At 46.2% G+C, this 15,366-nt stretch overlaps 3 protein-coding genes, 1 non-coding gene and 1 pseudogene across 4 annotated transcripts; 2 read left to right on the top strand and 3 right to left on the bottom strand.

Annotated features, from left to right (window-relative positions):
* Nucleotides 1-273: 273 nt before the first annotated feature.
* On the bottom strand, nt 274-3,228 carry LOC109784891 (F-box protein PP2-B11-like). Its single transcript, XM_073502225.1, has 3 exons — nt 2,953-3,228; nt 2,792-2,850; nt 274-778 (listed from the first exon to the last, which is right to left on the bottom strand). The coding sequence occupies exons 1-3, from the start codon at nt 3,226-3,228 to the stop codon at nt 274-276; spliced, it is 840 nt and encodes a 279-aa protein (XP_073358326.1).
* Nucleotides 3,229-3,852: 624 nt separating this feature from the next.
* On the top strand, nt 3,853-4,775 carry LOC109784890 (F-box protein PP2-B11-like). Its single transcript, XM_020343505.1, has 3 exons — nt 3,853-4,104; nt 4,221-4,268; nt 4,758-4,775. The coding sequence occupies exons 1-3, from the start codon at nt 3,853-3,855 to the stop codon at nt 4,773-4,775; spliced, it is 318 nt and encodes a 105-aa protein (XP_020199094.1).
* A 2,325-nt stretch (nt 4,776-7,100) lies between these two features.
* On the top strand, nt 7,101-8,208 carry LOC109784888 (F-box protein PP2-B11-like). The gene is made up of 3 exons (XM_020343504.1): nt 7,101-7,376; nt 7,512-7,668; nt 8,033-8,208. Exons 1-3 carry the CDS (start codon nt 7,101-7,103, stop codon nt 8,206-8,208), a joined length of 609 nt encoding a protein of 202 aa, XP_020199093.1.
* Nucleotides 8,209-9,547: 1,339 nt separating this feature from the next.
* Nucleotides 9,548-10,954, bottom strand: LOC109784887 (F-box protein PP2-B11-like; annotated as a pseudogene).
* A 449-nt stretch (nt 10,955-11,403) lies between these two features.
* TRNAV-CAC (transfer RNA valine (anticodon CAC)) lies at nt 11,404-11,477 on the bottom strand. Its single transcript has one exon. It is a non-coding gene; the product is annotated as a tRNA-Val (tRNA).
* Between the last annotated feature and the right edge of the window lie 3,889 nt (nt 11,478-15,366).

A 15,366-nucleotide genomic window follows, 5' to 3' on the forward strand; every position in this document is an offset into this window, starting at 1 on the left:
TTCATGCCCCGCAGGTATTAAATGTGTCTTTTTAGCACAGTTTTGTTTTGTAGTGAATCAGACTTATTCTCTTGTAACAAAACTCATAAAGGCAAAGCTCTTTGTCTCCTACTTATTTTGTTTCAAAAATACAATTGACTACATTCAGAATAAAATACTGAAGCAAAGAGGGAAATAAGACCACTTGTAGTTTGACCCCTTTCTATCTAACCAAAACTAGTCCAATAAATTCTTTTTTCTAGCTCCCACATGATATGCTATCAAATGCTAGTCTTACTTGCCTTTCTTGCTTACTTCTTTTTTCTTTTTTTGATTTGTTTGCTTACTTCTTATCACAATGCCCCAGACAATAAGGCCACTCTTGGGTTCTGTCGTCTCGGTCAAGCTGATGGAGACGTCACCGTCACCTCCCTTATTATGGAACTCACCAAGCTCCACCTCCATCCAATCGTCGGCTGTCTTACGAGGGAAAACAACGTCATCTCCAGGAGGAACCGCGTCACGATTATGATAATAACTTGGCATGATGTGTTTCCGAGGTGGATCATCGGCCTTGTCAGCGTCCTCGACATAGCCTTGCAGGCAAACCTTCCGGACCGACTCGCTCCCAGCAACGCCAAATGAAGCTTCTTGAAACGGGAAATCGAACCCGTGAAATCTAGGCCCTAGCTTGAACACCATGTATGCCACATAGGTTGTGTTTTGAGAGAGCATGTTTTTCTGTATCTTGGCACGTATCTTCAGTATGCCATAGCCGAGTTCCCCTGCTTCTGAGAACCTGTTAAAACGTACATAGAGACATATATGCATGTGATTAAATTGTGGTGGTCATGTAGCGGAGAAAGACGCAAGAGCCACTAATTAATTAATTAAAATGAAAGTTTTAAATAGAGGACTGGGCAAAACCGTGATTAAAACTGAGTACTAAATTCTTTAAGGAAGTAAACAAAGTTGGGAACTGCTCGAACCTTTTGCCTCATTTGCTGTAGCCCGGGACCGTACCTACACGTATCAAGGGTGTATGAGAATCATTAGCGAGAAACATGAAGCTGGTGTTGTGTTTATTTGAACAATTGTCCGGTTTAAAGATTAACTTTCATAAAAGCGAGTTGTTCTGCTTTGGTAGAGCCAAGGAGGAACAAGAGGCTTATAGGCAATTGTTTGGTTGTGAATTAGGGGCTTTACCTTTTACTTACCTAGGTATACCCATTCATCATCGTAAGCTCACGAACAGAGAGTGGAAATGTATCGAAGATCGGTTCGAAAAGAAACTTAGTTGCTGGAAGGGCAAACTTCTGTCTTATGGAGGCCGGTTAATTCTTATTAATTCAGTGCTCACAAGTCTGCCGATGTTCCTCCTATCTTTCTTTGAGGTTCCAGTTGGGGTTAGGAAAAGGTTGGACTTCTATCGGCCAAGATTTTTTTGGCAGAGTGATGATCTTAAGAGAAAGTATAGACTCGCCAAGTGGGATATTATTTGTCGTCCTAAGGATCAGGGGGGTTGGGTATCGAGAATCTTGAGGTCAAGAACAGATGCCTGCTGAGTAAGTGGCTATATAAGTTATCAGTTGAGACTGATGCGACTTGGGCACAGATTCTTCGTAACAAGTATCTGCCATCCAAAACTTTGTCACAGGTGACAGTGAGACCAACTGATTCGCCATTTTGGAAGGGGCTTACGAGAGTTAAGGCAGCCTTCTTTAATAGAATAAAGTTTATTGTCGGAGATGGTAACGATACTCGTTTCTGGGAGGACACTTGGCTTGGTGATACACCTTTGGCATTACAGTACCCAACTCTGTATCGTATTGTGCATCGCCGTGATGCACTTGTGGCTACGATCATGCAGGCCACCCCCTTAATATTCAGTTTAGGAGGGTGCTTGTTGGTAATAGATGGAAAACTTGGCTTCATCTGGTGCGTAGACTGATGGAGGTTCAGCTACAGCATCAGCCCGATCAGTTGTGTTGGAAACTTACTAGGTCTGGACAATTTACCGTTAAGTCGATGTACATCGATGTTATTAACACGAGTGTCATTCCTAGCTCCAACACATGTTTGGAAAGTCAAAGTTCCTTTGAAAATCAAAGTGTTTATGTGGTTTGTCCATAAACGGTCATTCTAACAAAGGACAACTTGGTTAAGCGCAATTGGACAGGATCTTCTAGGTGTAGTTTCTGTGATCGGGATGAAACCATCCAGCATCTATTCTTTGAGTGCCCGTTGGCAAGAATTTTGTGGCGCTCCGTGCAAATTGCTTTTAACATTACTCCTCCGAGTTCGGTCGGGTCGTTATTTGGAACGTGGCTGGATGGGATAGAGTCCGTTACAGCTAGACAGATTCGTGTAGGAGTTTGTGCGTTGTTATGGGCAATTTGGAACTGCAGAAATGATTTGGTTTTTAACAGTATAACTACTATTCATTTTTTGCAGGTTGTATTCCGTGCTACGGCGTTGATCCGTATGTGGTCCCTACTCACTCCGACGGAGGCCAGGGAGCGTTTGGTTACTGGATCTGTCCGGTGGGAGATGGTAGCGCGGGATATCTTCAACCGGTTTGGATGACGGTCATGTAATAGGATAGGCAATTAGTTTTCCTATCTTTATTTCTGCCAGCCGGTTGTGGCGTTATGGCCTTTTTTCTGTTTTTGCGTCGAGGTCTATGTGAGCTCGACTTTGCTTTCTTTCACGACTATTCGACATTGTTGAACCTATTTTATTTATCTAAGTGGCCGTATGCATCGATCTGATGCAGAGGCCGGGGAGTCCCCTTTTCCAAAAAAAAGCTTGCAGCGCACAGGCCGACAGCGTGAAGCACTTGGCGCCGGTGGCCTTGTCCAGCTGCATGCGCTGCAACGTACAGCACGTAGGAACACAGGGCGATACTTAAGCCAGGCGACAAACTAATCGATGTGTGAAGGGTTGCATTCGAGGAGTAACGCAAGCACGTACCACGTACTTGGCCGGGAGGAGGGCTGGTTCGCCGGAGAGGCGCCGGAACATCCCCTTCTTGGTCGACGGCGGCTTGCGGGGGATCTCTCTCCTGGCGAACTGCGGGAGGTCGCGCGGCAGGAGGCGGGACCAGACCGTGTCTGAGTCGGCGGCGGCGTGGAAGGCCCTGGACACAGCGGTGGCGCGGAAGGCGTCCGCCGGCGAGGTGAGCGAGATCACGTGCACCAGGAGGTCCTCCGGCAGGCGCTCGATCTCGCAGGCGGCCGGCGCGTCCATGGTGTAATGTGATGTGGAATTGTGAACTCCAATAGAGAGACGTATATATAGAAGATTAGAAAGCAGCTGGAGCTTGGAGGCGCGCGCTACTTGCTAGCGCTTGGAACCGTGCATGCTACGTAATGAAATTAGGGGATTGGAAGCTGTACCAAGAAACCACGCAGACGTGCATGGTACGTAAATCCAGTTTACCAGGAGGTTGAAAAGATGACGCAAAGGAGAAAATGCCCTAAAAAAAGTGTAGGTCAATTTTGCATACCGACTTCCGTGGCCCATGACTGGTGCGAAGCACAGCTGGAATGACAGTTGATGCTCAATGTCATAGGCCTAGTATGCCGTTCTACATTATCTTTCCCGTATAATCCAAAACTATTCGACAGAACTGCTTCGCATATTTACCACCGACGAAGGATTACATTGCTTGATACCTACGGAAACTACTTTGAAGTTAAACTACTCCCTCCGTCCCGAATTACTTGTCGCAGGTATAGATGTATCTAGACGTATTTAAGTTCTAGATACATCCATTTCTGCGACGAGTAATTTGGAACGGAGGGAGCAGCAGACAAGAAACCATGCATGGAGCTAACAAGTTGAGTCGGACGAGAAACGGGACAGGAGACCATGGAGCGTCTGCCGGTGGAGCTCCTCGTGCACGTGATCTCCCTCACGTCGCCGGCTGATGCGTTCCGCGCCGCCGCAGTCTCCCGGGCCTTCCGCACGGCCGCGGACTCCGACAACGTCTGGTCCCGCTTCCTGCCCTGCGACCTCCCGCGATTCGCAAAGAAGGAGCTCCCCCGCACGCTGCCGTCGACTAAGAAGGGGCTATTCCGACGCCTCGCCGACCAACCCGCCCTTCTCCCGGGCAAATTCATCGTACGTCATAAGAACCGCAACCCCGAAGCTACATACGGCTTCCTCTTCATTGCGATTTTGCAGGCCTTTGTTCCTTGATCGACAGCCTAATTAATTAACTGGGCCTTCTCTTGCAGCGCATGCAGCTGGACAAGGCCACCGGCGCCAAGTGCTTCGCGCTTTCGGTTAGCACGCTGCAGCTTACGCAGTTTGGGAGATGGGACGAATGGCGCTTGATCCATCTCGATTTTGATCACAACACAAGAGGCAAAAGGTTTAATTTCATAGCCAATTCAAGTCTCCCCTAGCTAGCTTGCAATGCACGATTTTCCCTGATGAGTGATATATATTACTGCTTTTATAAATCACATCCCTAACACAGTAATCCACTCGTCTGACCAACCGAAATCACTAAAATTCAGTGAATTTCAGTGATTTCCGTTAGCGATTCGACCAAAAGGCTGAAATATTCACCTGAAGTCAATTAACTATTTGGATTTTTTGAAATTATTTTTGAAAATAATTAAATTCATGTGTACTACTGAAATCGGTGAAATGTTTTTTGTGAAAAGTAAATATTTCAGTGACTGCTGAAATTATTAAAATTTAGGGAATTTCATTGAAATCTCAATGATAGTGGAACCCTGCGTCTGACTCACGATTGCTCCATGCAGGTTCTCAAGAGCGGCTAACATCTCATATACCCGCAGCAGTATGGAAATCTGCGGCAACATACATAGCAAGATGCTCTCCCCAAACTCAAGTACTCAACCTACGCCGTTTACATTGTGTTCAAGCTAGCAGGCTATGAACTCGACGGGTGGGACCGAGACGTTCAGCTCCTTCAGTTTGACGAGGGGGTAGTCACCGTCTGAGGACAAGAATCAACGCGCCCAGTTTGCCTTGCCGGTTACACCGAAGACGGGCATATCTTGCTTAAATCAACATGGGAGAAAGAGACTTGAGCAGTTTTGATTCTTGGAGAGGGTGTCGCAGTTGCTCGGAGAAGACCCGACGGCTGGATGGAGGTTGAGTTAGGCGAGTTTTATCATGAAGTTGTTGGTACTGACCATGGCGACGAAGTGTACATGTGCTTGAGGGGGACAAAGCCGGGCACCGTGAAAAGTGATTTTAAAGTCCGGAGCATTGAGGTTAGAGCTAAGCAATGAAGCAAACAAGATTGTGTAGATTTGAAATAAGTTTTGTATTGCTTGAATAAGTGTATTGTTTATTCATCGTTTGTTATTAGATGATATAATTTTTAGTTCCATTTCTATTTTTATTTTTTTACTATTGCAAAGCAGGTTACCATTATTATTGTCTATTACCTACATAATTTTTTATTTCATATATGTTTAAGTTTATAACATAATTGTACAAGTTCAGGGTTAAAGGTGTGTAATTGGGTAGTCACACTTCCTAAGATTGCACAATTTAAACATGTAAGTTTATGGACTTCAATGCTTGTAGTCGTTGGTAGGTGGTGTACAAATTTGGATGTATTTTTATTATTTTTTATGTTCGTTGTACTGCCATGATTGAAGATGAATAGATTGAAAGTTTCTCACAAAAAAATTATTAGTTAGAGGGTACCTCTAACAAGTCAAGTCCTTGCAGTTGCATCATCTAAGGATGTGAACTGAAGGAAATACCTTGGGCTGGCCCAAAGAGTGCTGAGGGCGGGAGGGGAGGTGCTTGTTTTCTCAGTGTCACATCATCTATGGCATAACAATGATGAGGTCTTCAAATACGCGGCGGATATGGGGAGGTCCGGACGTGGGGCGCATCTACCACATCGGATCGATAGGCAAGACCCACCACAAATTGCATCAACCCCCCTCCCCGCCTTGCCGGAAGAGCCATTACCTCTCCTCTCTTCTCCCTCATCCGCCCTGACCCCTCAGTGTCATCAGGACCGCCACAAACCTCCTCCCGGTCGTGTCGCCGCTCCGGACACAGTCGCTGCCCCGGACACTGTTGTCACCCCGGTATGTCCGGCTATTCTCATACTGCACCTTGCCCTCTATGTATTCAAGAAATTGTCCAAGTAGCCTCTTGTTATTTTTTGTAGAAAAACGATGAATTCGGATGTTTCGTCGGATGACACTAGTGCAAGTATATAGGCTAGATACTAGCAGCGTCCGCAAAAACCACAAACGCTGCCGCTGACCTCATACTTGCGGCGTGCGAAAATGTGCATGCTGCGAGTTTGCTAGAGCCAAGCAACCCTCCAGCCAGAACCAATTAGAGGCGTTTGGAAGATTCATGCACGCTACTAATATAAGTAAGACCTAGCAGCGTGCGCGCGCACTGCTGGAGCCACTCTAGTCTGATACTCTAACCATTACTAGTGATCATTAATCAACCTTAACTAGTTTGAGTGCTTAGCCAAGTGTGATTGTTGCTCTTTCTCTTAGTAGTTTTCTAATGCCTCATTTTCTTCAATCAGCTAAGCTCCTCACCTCCTTCGTCAAGTGAGCTGATTTTTCAATTCATAAAAGCTTGACGAAAGCGTTCTCCCCACACCAAAAAAAAAACAAAGAAATAGAACATGCCGTAGCCCAACGATCATTAGTGTCCTGCCTTTCTAGCTTCACCAATCTTCTAACTAATCAACTTGATCCACCTGCCATGCACGCACGCGCGAATCGCGATCCCTAGCTAGAGCTTCCGATCCATCCTCCTCCTGATTCCCATCAGCAAAAAAGAAGCTAGAGCTAGGATTTGAACTATCGTGCCAAAAACCTGTCTTGTCTTAAGGCAGGAATTTGTCATGGAGCTGCCGCGAAGAAAAGAAAAAACAGGTCGTGCCGAAAAAGTCGGAGCTAATTGCATGTAATCGTGGGCTGATCCGAATCTTCTTGTGGCACTAGCGATCCGTTTGGTTCAATCCTACAATCGAATCGCCTCCAACCCCACGAAGCAATTCGCAGCATCCTGTACGTCTCCTCCGATCTAGCAGCGTCCAACGTAACCAGATCGCCGCGAGCGAGCGACAGGTAGGGATCCATCCCTTCATGGATGCTGACGGCTGCAAGATCTCGCGCCTGCCGGCGGAGCTCCTCGCGTCGATCGTCTCCCTCACGTCGCCGCCTGACGCGGGACGCTGTGCCGCCGTCTCCCGGGCCTTCCTTGCGGCGGCGGACTCCGACGCCGTCTGGTCCTGCTTCCTGCCCCGCGACCTCCCACAGCTCGCTAAAAGCGTGCTCCGCCGCGCGCCGCCGTCCGAGAACAAGAAGGGCTTGTTCCGACGCCTCTCCGACCAACCGGCGCTCCTCCCAGGCAAGCTCGTGGTACGTACAGATCCTATATGTATCACCCTCAACCCATTTACGTAGCAGAGGGCTAGCTGCTTCCTTCTTACCTTGATTCAAATTCCAAAATTGTGATGGATCGATCCATCTACCGGCTTTCTTTCTTTGGTGCAGAGCATGCGGCTGGACAGGGCTACAGGCGCCAAGTGCTACATGCTTTCGGCAAGGGCGCTCAATATTTCGAAGGGCGAGAACCGGTCATGCTGGGAATGGATCGACCTCTGTTATGATGAGATCCAAGGAAACACGAGGTTCAAAGTCGTTTCAATGGGTATTTGGTGAGAACCTATTTTAGTCACCACTAACCATATATACCCTCGTATTAATTTGCGGCAGCTTCCGTGAAGCAGCTCAACTTCGGGGAGTTTGGTCATTGGAAATCCGTGGCAAAATACATAGCAGAATGCTCTGCCGAAACTCCATGTATGCTGCTTACATGCTGTTCAAGCTAGCCGATGGGTACACCATGATGGATTTCCCGTTTCAAGAGGCATCCATTAGCTATGGAGGCACTAGCTCAAAACGGCATGTTTGCTTCCAAGCCTACATGGAGGATGGGGATGATGGCGTACCTCGCAAACATATTTTGAAGTCAAGTTGAGAAAGCCGACTGCCTCATAGCTATTGTCTCACAGATGACGTCATGGTCCCTCGGAAAAGGGCCAACGACTGGATGGAGGTCGAGCTGGGCGAGTTCTACAATGGGGAAGCCTGCGACGGTGAGGTGTCTGTGAGCCTAAAGGAGACTGAAGGAGGAGTTTTCAAAATTGGTCTTGTTGTGTGGGGTATCGAGATTAGAACTAAACAATGATGTTGTTGAACCTTGTTGGATTCAGACTTCAGAGCAACAATGCATAGAAGAACAATCACTACAGTTATAGTACATAATTTGTCATGAATGGAGGAGCATTCAACAAAGTTACAGAAAAAAAATTGGTTACCTGATTGTGTGCCTTCTCAATGAGAAATGTTGTGCATGTGTGCTCGAATAAATTAAGCTAGTTGCCCTGCCAAAAAAATAGCTATAGTTGCTACAAGATCAAATTGTTGTAATTGGGACATGTTCAAACTGAAATCTATTGTTCACGACACATATTGAAAATTATTATTCGCCATTTCTTAAACAAAATCAGGTCAATCCTACAGATAGATCACATGGTGCACAACAACTCTTTAGATTTCCTCGCAATTGATGGCATTCGAGGGGTAGGCGTGCTTTGCCGCGCCAGCTACCGTTAGCGCTGGTAGCTTAGCAGTAAGCTGGCGCTGGCTAACTACCACGCTTCCTAAGAAAACCAAGAGCAACATTCTGAAGGTATGAAACCCCAGCTCCTGTAGCACAAATAATCGAACTTCCGAAATTACTTTTTGCAAACTAGATAAATCAGGTAGCAAAAAAATCTAAAGCATGACACAAGCAGTCAATCTGAAAGGCCATGTCGTAATAATGTTCAACAAAGATAGAGATGATATACTCAGATCATCTGTATAGACTATTCATACGCTCTTTTTCTTTTAAAAGGGGGATTTGTATTTCATAAGAAATCACCTCATAGGAACATAAATTGTTGTTGCTGCTCCCCATACATATCAACCCTAAATCTCGGCACCATGACAACAGGCTCTTTATAACAATCATAAGAAATCTGGCAAGTTCCGCCTCTTCACTGTGACTTGTGAGTTGAGGCATCGATTTCATCTCTTCATTATGAGTTGAGTAGTAGATTAGCCCCTACCTTCATTTTCATCTCTTTTGTCTTTGGTGTTCCTGACTTCTATTGTCGATGACCTGAATTACGAATAAAGTGTTCCCAGGGGCAAACAAAATAATGTAATCTGGAAAGGTAATTTCATTCGAGTAGGGCGTTTTGGTGTCCAGGCTCATCTGCACCTGGTTAGAAAAAAATCGTAAAAAAATCAAAACAAATTCAAAAAATTCCAAATAAAATTTGCGTGGTAGCCAATTTGATGTGTGAGGCCCGCAACAATTTTCAAGTCATTTGGACATCTGAGCAGCTCTCAGCAAAAAAGACTAATCGGGTCAAAACAATACATGAACAGTAAACATTTTTACAGATCCCCGATTTTTTTTTGCTGAGAGCTCCTCAGATGTCCAAATGATTTGAGAATTGGAGCGGACCTCACGCATCAAATATTCTACTCCACAAGAAAAATTTGGAATTTTTTGAATTTTTCTAGTATTTCTTTTGATTTTTTTCGTTGGCGCGGGTGCAGATGAGCTCGGGTGCAGAAATGGATTTTCGATTTCATCCATGTCTCTTTCATGTGTTTCATCATATATACCAGGAAACATTCCATTCAGGTTTTAGTCACTTCGCAATGTGTAACTAAAATATCACTTATGCCATTGTTGATGATCCATGAAGGTAACTACATACATCATGTTACAGCAAACCAATCCAATAATGCGCAATATATCAACAAAACTCTTACTTCATCATAGCGAAAAATCACTTACGTAACCAAAGACACTTCAAAAAGGTCGTTTTAACTCCCACGGGTTACTTAATGGTAATTCTACAATTGTGTCGGCTTTTGTTGCTTACTTCTGAGCTCAATGCCCAGCACGGTAAGACCAGACTTGCTTTCTCCCATGAAGCTGATGGACACCTCGTCACCACCGTCGCACTCCTCGTTACGGAACTCACCCAACTCCACCTCCATCCAACCATCGTCTTTTTCATGAGGGAAATGAACTTCCTCTCTGGGAGGATTTGCGTCACAACTAAGACTCCCTCTGCAACCTTGCACACAAACTTGCCGGGTCGACTCTCTCCCGGCAACACCAACGGAAGCCACCTCGTATGGGAAATCGAACTCATTGTATACATATGCTAGCTTGAACACCAAGTATACGGCATATGTTGTGCTTTGTGAGAGCATCTTCGTCTGTATCTTGCCCCGGATCTCCAACTCATTGATACGATAGAACCGAGCGTCTTCGGAGAAGAACCTGCACGTTGCAACCCACAGTTCATAAGTAGTAGTAGCGAAAAGCATCAAAGGCAAAGGCACTAAATTCGCTATGGTAAAATTAAATGAGTACTGTATAAGATTCGAGACGGCTTGAACCTTTTGTCTTGTTTGCTGCAGTTCGAAAGTGCACATAAACTGACCCGGTGCGAGCCCTTGCACCGCGGAATCAGTAGCGCCCTCGCCGAAATCGTGAAGCACTGGGCGCCGGTAGCCTTGTCCAGCTGCATGCTCTGCACGAAGTAATTACACGGAAAATGACATCAGATTGAGCTTATTAAACTGCAAGAACTTATCGCATGGACGATTGAAAAAAATTAAGCAGCATCTGATTAGCTAGCTGAGTTCGTCGGTATATAACGTACCACTAATTTGTGTGGGAGGAGAGCTGGCTGGTCGGAGAGGCGTCGGAACAGCTCCTTCTTGCTCGACGGCTGCGTGCGGGGGAGCTCGCCTTTGGCGAACCGCGGGAGGTTACGGGGCAGGAAGAAGGACCAGACGGCGTCGGAGTCCGCTGCGGCGCGGAAGGCCCGGGAGACAGCGGCCGCGCGGCAGGCGTCCATCTCGCCGGCGGCCGGAGTTCTCTTCGTATGGACGCGGTTCTGTGATTCTGTTCTTGAGACGTTGTGGAACTTGATCATATATATGAGCCTGGCATGGTACGTAAATCAGACCGAGACCGTGGCAGAGTCGGTAGGCTGAATAGAAGCGCCAAACCTACATGGTGAGAGAGAAAGACGCGTCCGGAAAGCTGAATAGAAGCGCAGTCGGCGTTTGGATCAGCAGCAATTCAGGTTTTCTGATGACGAACCACAGTTTGATGAGGCTTAATTACGAGGAAGAAAGTAGGTAGGTTGACTAATAACTAATGAGTAGCGGGGTATCCCATCCCGTTGGTAAAGAGAAATACACACACGCACAAATGATACAAAAAGTTAAACCCTTTCATTCGTATGTAGAGTGGAGTATTAATTTTATTTGCAAAGGAGAAAAATAGAAGATAAAAAGATAATGTCTGAGCCCAGGTTCGAACTGGGGACCTTTAGTGTGTGAGACTAACGTGATAACCAACTACACCACCCAGACAGGTTGTTTTCTCCTCGAACGATAGATTATTTGAATGTTCATAGGCAGGTCACGAGGACATCCTGTTGGACTCTTTTTTTTTCTTTCTTTTTTTGAGAAGATCCAGTTGGGACTCAGGCAGTGCTTTTGGGGCCACTGGTTGGGCCTCTGGCAGCCGATCGATAACTGAGGAAAGGCCTACTCTATCTCTAAAAAAAGGAGACAAAGGTCTACTTACAATTATTAACTAGACATGTCATCACAGATAACGTAGCTAAATTCATGTTGGTTTCTCAAAAAAAAAAAGGTAAATTTGCGCTGTCGCTGCCGTTAGGGTGACATGTCTGGTTAATTCATCCTCCAGTCCAGATCCAGTTTATGTACCTGTGAACAATGACATATAAATAGTGTCAGCTGCCTTATATATCCTAAAAAAACAACTTTAAGGTTATCATAACATGTTAATAAGGTTCTTTTCGCTTCAGTGCTTGTAGTCCTTGCTAGGTGGTGTACGAATCTGAATGTATTTTTTATTATTTCTTGTGTTCAACGTATTGCCATGATTGGAGATGAGTATATAGAAAGTTTCCCGCAAAAAATGAAAGCTACTAAGGTTCGTCCACTGGGCCAAGTGGGGTCTGCCCACGTGTTGATGTTTATAATTAATTTGCTACCAAAACAATTTTTAAAAAATTATCATAACAAGGTCACACAAAAATTATCATCATACTTGAGGTCATTTTAATATTTTCTAAGAAAACAATCCCAATTATTTTGGTTTAGTGTTCTAACCAAGAAAATTAAATCATTTTTACACCTTAAAAATTGGAGAAGGCCCACATAATAAATATTAGACCATTGCCAAAAAAATAGGGTTTAGGATAAGCATTTTGGACAATTGGAAAAATTTAAGGTTTAGCCCTTTAAGAAAATCCAGAGGGTTGGTTAGTTCCTCATTTTAAACTAAAATTAAATGAATATGACGCAAATGGAAGGTTCTTGTCGTGAGATGTTACATGATTTGTTCATGTGTTCTTTCTGCGTTGGCTAGTGGTCGCCCTTGCAAGTTCGTTTTTTGGAATTCATATGTTAGTCAAGAAGTATGGTTGGTTATCGCCGCATGAGCATCTTCTTCTTTGGTGTCGGCAAATCATTCAGCTTCACCGTCGCGGTTCTAGCTTCATAGCCCGCGAGCCAAGAGGGGGCGTTAGAGTGCGCCGCGCCCGCGCGCCTACCCAGTCGCAGCTGAAGCATCCTTCAGTCAGCGGTGGTGACGTGGAAGCCACGCCCGAAACAACACATGTGTTAGAGTTCGGCGCGTGGCTCGCTCATCGGTGGTGGGAGGCACACGTGTCCTTTATGGATATTTATGTAAATTTTCTTTTAGAAGACAGGGATGTTTTTTCTTCTATGGAATTTAATGTCCCTATATAATTTGTGCTCTGAGCCGGTTATATCATCTCAGTTTTCTTAATGATGAAAAATGCAGGATATCACAAAATTTAACAGCAGAAAATGACGATTCCCGTCCGTCCCTGCTCCATTCCCTCACGCGGTTTCTTCGTGCAGGGCCTCACTCCCACACGCGTCCGCTGCGCCGCACGTGACAGTCCGCGGAAAACGGAAAAAAAGGAAAGAAAAAAAGAACAGCAGTCGTACACTAGTTGCGCCGTCCGGCCGTGCCGTTCCGGACGCTGACCACCACCCCAAACAGAAACGGCGCGCGGGGCCCGCGCCCCCGTCCCCACCCAACCACCCGAACGAACGAGTGGGACGACGACGGCTCGCGCGTGCGCCTCACGCGCGTCGGGCTGCTGCCGCGGCGGGCGAACGGCGGGATCGATCGACACCGTGCACGCGAGGGCGACGGACGGCCCAGGTCTCCGCGCAAGCTGTTTCCGGGCTGGGCCGTGTAAACGCCCGGCGCAGCGTTTTGGGTGGCCCCGCCCCCTCGCCCCGGTCCACCGCAGCCATGTCTCCCTGCTCGGGTGCTCCCCGTGGTTTCTTGTGTGGCCTCCGCCGCGTGTATGTTTGGCTCGATCGATCGATGTTGTGGTGGAGCTGGAGCATGGTAAGAGCATCTCCAACAGCCGCGCTTCACGCCACGCGCTAAAAACTAGTTTGCCGCGCGTTGTTTGCCTGGTTTTACATGGCCGCCAGCGCTGGCTTCAACAGCGGCGCTAAAATGCAGCGCGCGCCGCTCCAGGATCGCGCAAAAAATGCAGCGCGCGCGACTCGCACAAACAACATATACATCTCAAATAGAAGCAAAAATGATCAAACTAAACAAAAATAAATCAACAATAAATAGTTCAATTTCGTTATTACAACCCAAACAAATAGTTTATCGTTCAGTATAACAAATAGTGCAATAAACACAACAAATAGTTCATGAACAATACAATGTCGAACGTAGAAATCATGCTCTTTGTCGTTCATGTCATGCCCACCACTCCTCAATGAGATCCTTCTGAAGATCATTGTGCGCTGCGGGACGCCGAATGGCATGATAGGAGGCAACAAAACGGGCCACCCTTTCGGCCCTCCGCCGCACTTGCACGGGATGTCCCAATACTAGTAGAAAAGAGGGCTTTGGTTCAGGCCGGGTCAGCCCATTAGTCCCGGTTCAGTCCAGAACCGGGACCAATGGGGGCACTGGTCCCGGTTCGTGAGGCCAGGGGCCTGCCGGGCCTCGTGGGGGCATTGGTCCCGGTTCGTCTAGCCCCTTTGGTCCCGGTTGGTGGGACGAACCGGGACCAATGGGCCTCGCTCCTGGCCCACCATCATTGGTCCCGGTTGGTGGCTTGAACCGGGACCACATGCTGCCCTTTAGTCCCGGTTCATGCCACGAACCGGGACCAATGAGGTGCCTATATATACCCCTCGCCCGCAAGCAGAGCACTCCAGTGCTCTGTTTTTCTCTGGCCGGCGAGGGGAGGGCTTTGTGGTGCTCTAGCTCACCTTCTATGCACATGAGGTGTTTGATGAAATGCCCGAGCCACAGTAGTTAAGCTTTCTCCTCTCGAAGCTCGACCTCAAAGCTCCATTTTCCTCGAGATTTGTCTAGGTTTAGCGGCCCGTCACGTCCCATTTCCGTCTTCACCGCCGTCGATCGCCCGCGCCGATCTCGTCGCCGGCACCACCGTGGTGAGCCTCTTGTTCTTACCTTCTTTCTGAAAGAAAAAAAATTCTTACTTTAGATAGATACTTGTCTAATTTTCTTACTATTGTATTGCTTGTTATTATATAGTGCGATGGTTTTGGTATCCGCCCCCGTCGGCCCTCGTCCTGTCTATGATTCGGATGTGGTATATATTATCTTTATAACTATTGTTTCATTTATTGTTTATGAAAATTATGCCGACCAACGTGACATAGATTTTATTTATCTAGGAGGTATGTGAACCGGAAATTCCAACCGACCCTATTGTCGAGAGGTTAAATTTAGTTGAAGAAGAAAACAATTTCTTGAAGGAAAAAATAAAAAAATTGAGGAGGAGAACGAAGATGATATTGGAGTTGCATGTTGCGGATGTCGTCGATGATCACAAGATCAAGATGGATGCAATGCGCTTGAAGATTAGAAAGATTAGAAAATATGCCATTCATACCGAGGCTTGGTATCATTATGCCGTTGGATCAATTGTTACCTTGGTTGCGATTATGATCGCATTTGTTTTCGCATTGAAATATTTTACATAGTTTCAATGTATGGTTTTATTAATTAGATGCTCTCGAGAGCTATATGTTGTTAGATGAGAACTATGTATGTACTTTGGTTTTAATGTGATGATGAACTTCTATTAATTTGGTCACTTAATTATCTATTCATAATGTTCTGTAATGGTTTTTGACACACTTAATTGTATATATAATGCACGCAGATGAACCGGCAATGGATGTACGGTGA

This window comes from Aegilops tauschii, chromosome 6, assembly GCF_002575655.3.
Source record: "Aegilops tauschii subsp. strangulata cultivar AL8/78 chromosome 6, Aet v6.0, whole genome shotgun sequence".
Lineage (NCBI taxonomy): Eukaryota > Viridiplantae > Streptophyta > Magnoliopsida > Poales > Poaceae > Aegilops > Aegilops tauschii.

Bases quoted from the DNA above. Each gene is read 5' to 3' on its own strand.
- LOC109784888 (XM_020343504.1), top strand. From the start codon at position 7,101: ATGGATGCTGACGGCTGCAAGATCTCGCGCCTGCCGGCGGAGCTCCTC. The intron at 7,377-7,511 runs GTACGTACAGAT...TCTTTGGTGCAG, and splicing joins TCCTCCCAGGCAAGCTCGTG to AGCATGCGGCTGGACAGGGC. The intron at 7,669-8,032 runs GTATTTGGTGAG...ATTGTCTCACAG, and splicing joins GTTCAAAGTCGTTTCAATGG to ATGACGTCATGGTCCCTCGG.
- LOC109784891 (XM_073502225.1), bottom strand. From the start codon at position 3,228: ATGGACGCGCCGGCCGCCTGCGAGATCGAGCGCCTGCCGGAGGACCTC. The intron at 2,851-2,952 runs GTACGTGCTTGC...TGTACGTTGCAG, and splicing joins TCCTCCCGGCCAAGTACGTG to CGCATGCAGCTGGACAAGGC. The intron at 779-2,791 runs GCAAGCTTTTTT...ACGTTTTAACAG, and splicing joins ACGCTGTCGGCCTGTGCGCT to GTTCTCAGAAGCAGGGGAAC.
- LOC109784890 (XM_020343505.1), top strand. From the start codon at position 3,853: ATGGAGCGTCTGCCGGTGGAGCTCCTCGTGCACGTGATCTCCCTCACG. The intron at 4,105-4,220 runs GTACGTCATAAG...CTTCTCTTGCAG, and splicing joins TTCTCCCGGGCAAATTCATC to CGCATGCAGCTGGACAAGGC.